Genomic DNA, 6,470 nt, shown 5'->3' on the forward strand with positions numbered 1-6,470 from the left:
TTAACCTGCCTGCAAAACGCCGTCCAGTAGCAACCAAATCCTTGCAAATGCATCCATGATCTCCACCTTCCCAAATAGTCCTCAGACTTATGTTCGTGCAGGGCGGTCGTTGAATCGGCGAGGGCGCTCGACGGTTTGTTGTTGGGAGACGGCAACGACATTGACTGGGATGGAGTCGAACTGCGCGAATGTGAGAAATTGTCTTCAAAATCAGATGTATCCCAAAACTTACACCAAGGTTCTTGAGCAGATCCTTTGTCTCGCTGTCGACCTCGAGCTGTCCAGATTCGCTTTGGCTGAAGTCAAGAGCAGACACTTCGGGAACGTATTGATCCTTGCGCTCTCTCTCCTCTTCTTGAAGCTTGAAGGAGATACCACGGACGGGACCACGCTGAATACGCTTCATCAAATGGGTAGTGTAACCTGCAATCTATTCCAAGACGTTAGGAGCTGCTCCAATCCCTCATTATATGGTGCTGGTCGTACCTTGTTGCGGAGACGCTTAGAGGCAATGATGGCAATCTCATCGCAGATTCTCTTGTTGGTCTCGAAATCGAGGGTCAACTTGGGGTAGTAACGCTCAATGATGACCTTGGCGGACTTCTTGACGGTCTTGGTACGAACGCGACCCATGATTGCGGATTTGAAATTGGGACCGAAGGGGGGGAGGGTAATTGTCGAGGTGTCGTTGATCGTTGATTTAATTTTCCTACGATCCTGCGATCTTGAAAGCGATTTTCAAAGTGCGAAGCTCGCTTCTTTTAGCGCAGTTCCTCCCCGCATCACGTGGAGTGGAAGCTCTAGCACTTCGAATCAACTCGTGATGATTTCTCATTTGAACAACTGCCTCCATATTCTTCAATCTTTACTCCTAGAAGTGTTCTCATCGGCGGGCGTAGCCATTTAAGAAAAGAAGTTGCATCAGTTTCCTAAATGAAGGTCAAGCAAATCCGATTCGTTGGTTTCAGACCTTCGTGCAAGCACATCGCTCTTTAAAAGTATTGCGCTCTTTGATTTACCCTTTGGTCAATTGCAAAATCCACTCACTTTGTGCAAAGCTGCCTTATTTCCGGATTCAGACTCTGCCATACAAATCTTCGTGAAGGAGAATGCTTAGTAATATACTCGATGTCCACATTCATTCGCTCGCTCGCTTTGGCTGTCCCCTTTCGATCTAGGACTTTAACGGTCTTCCCTACCAAAGGCCCGCTAATCATCAACCCTCAACTCCTGAATAGCGAGAAGGCTGTAAAATACCATACGACTTAGGTATGGAAAATCAGGGGGGGTAATCAAACCCTGCAACGTTTTGTTGCGAGATTCCATCCCAACATTTCAGCTTCTTCACTTGACTCCTTCATGATGTGACTCTCAAGCCACAACGCATCCAAACAGTTTCCCTTCTCTAGTTCAAAGAACACATTCCTCATGGAAACTTCCGCCGCCACTGAGTCAACTGCTAAGCCAACTGCAGCCGGCTCTTCGGAATTTCACCCTGGCCTTCGTTTCTACGCGGCTTTTGGCAGTCTCCTGATTGTAATCTTTGCTGCCGCCCTGGACGCTACTTCATTATCAACCGCTCTACCTGTAACTTACCACCCCTCTTCTCATATAGCATATATCTGACTGGTACTGCAGATCATATCTCAAGACCTCAACGGTTCTGCAATTGAAGCCTTTTGGGCCGGGACGTCCTTTCTACTCACCAGCACGGTCTTCCAGCTCACATTCGGATCATTGTCTCAAACATTTGGTCGCAAACATCTCGTTATCCTCGCGCTTGTTCTCTTTACTGTTGGATCGATAGTCGCCGCTGTCGCTAAGAATTTTACGACCTTATTCGTCGGGCGTAGTATCCAGGGGTCTGGTGGGGGAGGTATTATCTGTCTGACGGAAATCATCATTACCGATCTTGTGCCTTTACGTGAGCGAGGAAAATGGTTTGGCTTCCAGGGCGCAGTATGGGCGATTGGCTCTGTGACTGGGCCGGTAATAGGCGGGGGTTTGGCTCAGGCCGCATCCTGGACTTGGATCTTTTGGATTAATCTTCCAATCTGTGGCATCGGTTTCGTTGCGGTCATGGCATTCCTCAAACTGAACAAAGTGCCCGGATCTTTCATCCCAAAGGTTACCAAGTTCGATTGGGTGGGAGTCTGTCTACTCACTTCTTCTGCCACGAGTTTCGTAATGGCTGTTTCCTGGGGCAATGTTATGTTTCCATGGTCCTCATGGCGAACACTTGTACCTGTGATTCTAGGTGTCGTTGGACTTGCTGGCTTCGTCCTCTACGAAGCCAAAGTCCCGGTTGATCCAATAATCCGAATTGCCATCTTCAAGCAGCGAACAGCTTTGATCAGTTACTTGGGCACCTTTCTTCATGGTGTTATACTTTGGTGTCTGCTTTACTATATGCCGCTCTACTACGAATGCGTCAAAGGCTACAGTCCAACCATCTCGGGAGTTGCAGCCTTCCCCGAGACCTTCACCGTCGCGCCTGCCTCGGTCGTCGTTGGAGTGCTAGTTAGCAGGTGGGGTCGCTTTCGATGGGCAGTCTGGACCGGTTGGTCTCTGAGTGTTCTAGGCATGGGACTCCTCTACCTACTAGGACCTTACACGACAATACCCCAATGGCTGTTTATAAATCTCGTGCCGGGCCTTGGCCTGGGCATGCTCTACTGCAGTCTTTCTTATGGCGCGCAAGCTGGGGCAGAGGAAAAAGACGTGGCATATGCAGCCTCTATGTATACGTTCTCGCGCTCCTTTGGGCAGTGCGTCGGCCTTGCAATTGGGGGTGCAATATTCCAAACACAATTTGCTATCAAGTTGAGGGCATACCCAGCACTCGCATCCCAAGCATCCAGTCTCGCGAAGGAGGCGAGTGCGCTTGTTCAGGTTGTCAACGCAATGGACAAGGAGTCTCCTGAGCGTGTTATGATTATTGAGGCATATGCAGACAGTCTCAAGGTCGTCTGGGCTATCATGGCAGGTTTGGCCTTTGTTGGCCTCGTGACGAGTGCTTTTACAGAAGGACTCGATATTAACAGAGAACCTGAAGCGGAGCAAATACTCCGAGAAAAGCTCGATACTCCTTGAGAGTATTGTGAAGTGACATGACGAAGGTCAAGATCTGATTTGGGGGGGTGGGGGGGCGGGGGGATACCGTCAGTTTTAATCAATAGGGGGTTTCGGCTAAAACCCTTCTAACTCCTGTAGTGTTTTACGGCCTTCCCTATAAAAGGACCGCCTTTTATAACCCTTCAACTCTTTACTGTCCTTTTATGTACTAGACACAAAAAGCAGAACTGATTCTGATTAATATTTAATGTCTATCAGTTGAATCTAACACTCATACCCCTTTCGTGAGAATATCAGTATTAGCTCTCTCTCTAGTGAATAACCCTCCATTCAAAAAGCGAAGAAACAGTAGGACTCTAGGAGCAAGGGTTCTTTCTTCCTCTATTCCTTGTCTTAATCCCCCGTCTCAAATCAAACCAATAGCGTTTATAACACTCATTAGGTATATATATATATATCCACCTATATCGTTTTGCTATCAACCCTATCCTATCCATGCCCTCCAATTTCATCCTTTCTCACCCCCGAGACGCCAAATCCCTCATCAATTGCGAAACGTCTTTATCTTTCTGCCCTGGCAAGGCAAATTTACGTACTGGGCTTAGCTATAGGCGAGGGAAGCCGAGGCCAGGGCCAGTAAACCGTGGCCGTGTCAAGTGAGTTGACTGAGATATTTATGTTGTAGATTTTAACCTTGGGTTATTAGGTAGGTACGTACGTACGGCGGCAGCCTGAAAATGCATTGGTCAAATTCTTCAATGTTATAAAACCTGATCGAGGGCACAGCAGCGAAAATGAGACTTTCTCCCGGCGTCAAGAAAACAGCGCTCATAATCAAATTAACGACGAGCAAGTACCGGCAGAACTCATTTATCACGAAGCCATTCAGAACGCAAAAGCCTTAAGTATTAATGTCTTTTGGAATCAGATGAGAGTAGCTATATTGACTAAGTATAAAGCTAGCCAACTTCTATACACAGGTCTCGTGTATCATCAACGTCGTAGGCTCGTAGCAAATATTTCCTCGCTGAACCTGCAACCTTCCCTTCCCATTTGAAATCCTAAAACGCCACGCAATGACTATATTTAGGGTACATTTAGACAGCCGAAGTCGCATCAGCCTTGTTGGTATGCTCGGCTTGGTGATGCACAACCTTCTCAATTACCTCAGGCGCCAGTGTGCCTTTATCGGTCAAACCAGCATCGGCAGCGAAAGTGGTATGTGGAACCCACTTGGCGGAAGTGCGTGGGGTAGTCTCCTCTAACATCCGGTCGACCTGCTCAAGTGACAGACCCTTGGTCTCAGGGATGAGAAGGTATGAGTAGACGAAGCAGGCAGTGCAGAGGGAACCCCAGACGAAGAAGACGCGGGATTGGAGGTTGGCTTCTCCAGGATCGCTGCCTACCATGTAGGGGGTGATGACTGCGATGATGCAGTTCCACAGCCAGTTGGAGGCGGTGGATAGAGCGACACCACGGGAGCGGATTGGAAGGGGGAAGATCTCGCCGATCAATACCCAAGCGCCGGGCCCCCAGGTAGTAGCGAAGAAGAAGATGTAGATACAGATAAAGGCAATTTGAGAGGAAACGGCCGAGGTGTTGTGTAAACTCTCACGACCGGCTGTGACACCAACGATACCAACAATAAACTCGCAGATCAACATGCCCAATGCGCCGTAGATGAGGATTGTACGACGCCCGAAGCGCTCGATAATGTAGAACGAGATGGGTGTAGAGCAAACATTTACTAGAGTGGTAATGAGACCGATGAGGAAGGGGTTCTTGATCGTGCCCAAAGTCTTGAAGAACGTGGTGCCGAAGTAGAAGATGAAGTTGATGCCAGTCCATTGTTGCATCATCTGGAGCGAGGTTCCGAGGATGGTTCGGCGCAAGTTGGAGGAAGGGTTTCTAAGTCCGCCCTTGAAGCAGTTCAACCAGGTCCCAAAGTAGCCCGTGGCTGGGATGACGGATAATTCGTATTCGTGGTTTGCGACAATTTCGGCCAATTCCTGCTGGATGTATTCGGAGCCTTCGGGTTCACCGCCTATAAACAAAATTAGCAGTCGTTCTTGCCTGTCGCCGGATAATGAATTACTTACGGAGACGAATCAAGACCTTGGAAGCCATTTCAAGATTGCCCTTCTTGACATAGTAACGAGGGGACTCGGGAAGGAGGAAGAGACCAATGGCAAGGATAATAGCCCAGGCCATTTGAAGGGCAATTGGGATTCTATAGGATCCAGTATCGGTTCTGTTCTGAGTGCCATAATCGACACAGGAAGCAAGCAGAAGACCAATGGTAATGCAGAACTGATAGCCCGACACAATGGCGCCACGGACCTTTTTGGGTGCGATCTCGGACATGTATAGAACGATGATAGCTGACACGAATCCGACACCGAAACCAGAAATCAAGCGACCAGCTACAAGGAGGCCGAGGCCAGTGGAGGCAGTTTGCAGAATGACACCGATGATGAAGATACCGCAGCCCATGATAATCGTAGTTCGGCGACCAAACCCTGGAAAAAAGAGTTGTTAGCTTGGGGGTCTTGAGAAAACACATGACGGAATCAAAGACTTACAATCAGCGAGATCACCAGCGATCAGAGCACCGAAGAAAGTACCAGCAGAGAGAATAGAAGTGATCAGGGACTTCTTCCAGGCGGGGAGGGTGAAAGCCGCTGTGACAGCTGCCGAGGCATCGCTAGCAGGAATTGGGATTCCGGTGTAGAGGTGGATGAAGTAGTCCATGCCCATAACACCAGAGATGTATCCAGAGTCGAATCCGAAGAAGATGCCGCCGAAAGAAGCAAAGGCACACATCAGGTAGGCTCTAATGGTAACCGGCGCCTCGATGCGAGAAACATCGGCGGTAGCATGGAGAGTAGACATTTTGAAATTGTTACCAGTTGGTTGGTTTTAGGGTGTATATACTTTGTAGGTGAAGAGGTACGAGGTCCAGTGAGGAAGGGTTTGTTGTTGTACGATAGAAGCCGGAGGGTTTCTTTATAGGGAAATGTCAACAAAAGAAAGTGTGCTCGCTCTATTGTCCGAAATAGGCAACTACGATGATGCTGGTGAAAGTTAATCGACAACGTTTTCAGGTGCACATTCCACGGCGACAAGAACGAAAACAGCGTGGGAGGAGAAGGATATTTATATTCACGGGGGGGGGGGGGACTATTGACAGGAAATTGAAAATAGATTGACTACTTGCAGGGAGTGGGAGTGAGTAACCATAACCAGCCAGTCGTGTGCCTTCCTCGGCCTGGATGAAATGGTGTCCCTCATGTCTGGCGTGTTGTTAGTCGTAGTGAGCCGCGTTGATGGGAACTGGGGTTTGGGGAATGGAGAATTGGTGGAGGATGATTTCTCCAATGTGGCCGTGCCACCCC

The 6,470-nt window shown here is 48.7% G+C and overlaps 3 protein-coding genes across 3 annotated transcripts; 1 reads left to right on the forward strand and 2 right to left on the reverse strand.

Moving 5' to 3' along the window:
* Positions 1-87: 87 nt before the first annotated feature.
* On the reverse strand, positions 88-633 carry rps-17 (40S ribosomal protein; the record flags this gene model as incomplete). Its single annotated transcript, XM_031149507.1, has 3 exons — positions 88-180; positions 233-430; positions 487-633. The coding sequence occupies 3 exons, from the start codon at positions 631-633 to the stop codon at positions 88-90; spliced, it is 438 nt and encodes a 145-aa protein (XP_031005379.1).
* Positions 634-1,428: 795 nt separating this feature from the next.
* Positions 1,429-3,093, forward strand: FUS6_3 (Efflux pump; the record flags this gene model as incomplete). The annotated part of the gene is made up of 2 exons (XM_031149508.1): positions 1,429-1,587; positions 1,639-3,093. The coding sequence occupies 2 exons, from the start codon at positions 1,429-1,431 to the stop codon at positions 3,091-3,093; spliced, it is 1,614 nt and encodes a 537-aa protein (XP_031005358.1).
* A 1,079-nt stretch (positions 3,094-4,172) lies between these two features.
* Positions 4,173-5,967, reverse strand: rco-3_0 (putative glucose transporter; the record flags this gene model as incomplete). Its single annotated transcript, XM_031149509.1, has 3 exons — positions 4,173-5,119; positions 5,175-5,594; positions 5,658-5,967. The coding sequence occupies 3 exons, from the start codon at positions 5,965-5,967 to the stop codon at positions 4,173-4,175; spliced, it is 1,677 nt and encodes a 558-aa protein (XP_031005359.1).
* Positions 5,968-6,470: the final 503 nt, after the last annotated feature.

The sequence above is a fragment of the Lachnellula hyalina genome, assembly GCF_007821495.1.
Source record: "Lachnellula hyalina strain CBS 185.66 chromosome Unknown contig00066, whole genome shotgun sequence".
Taxonomy (NCBI): Eukaryota; Fungi; Ascomycota; class Leotiomycetes; order Helotiales; family Lachnaceae; genus Lachnellula; species Lachnellula hyalina.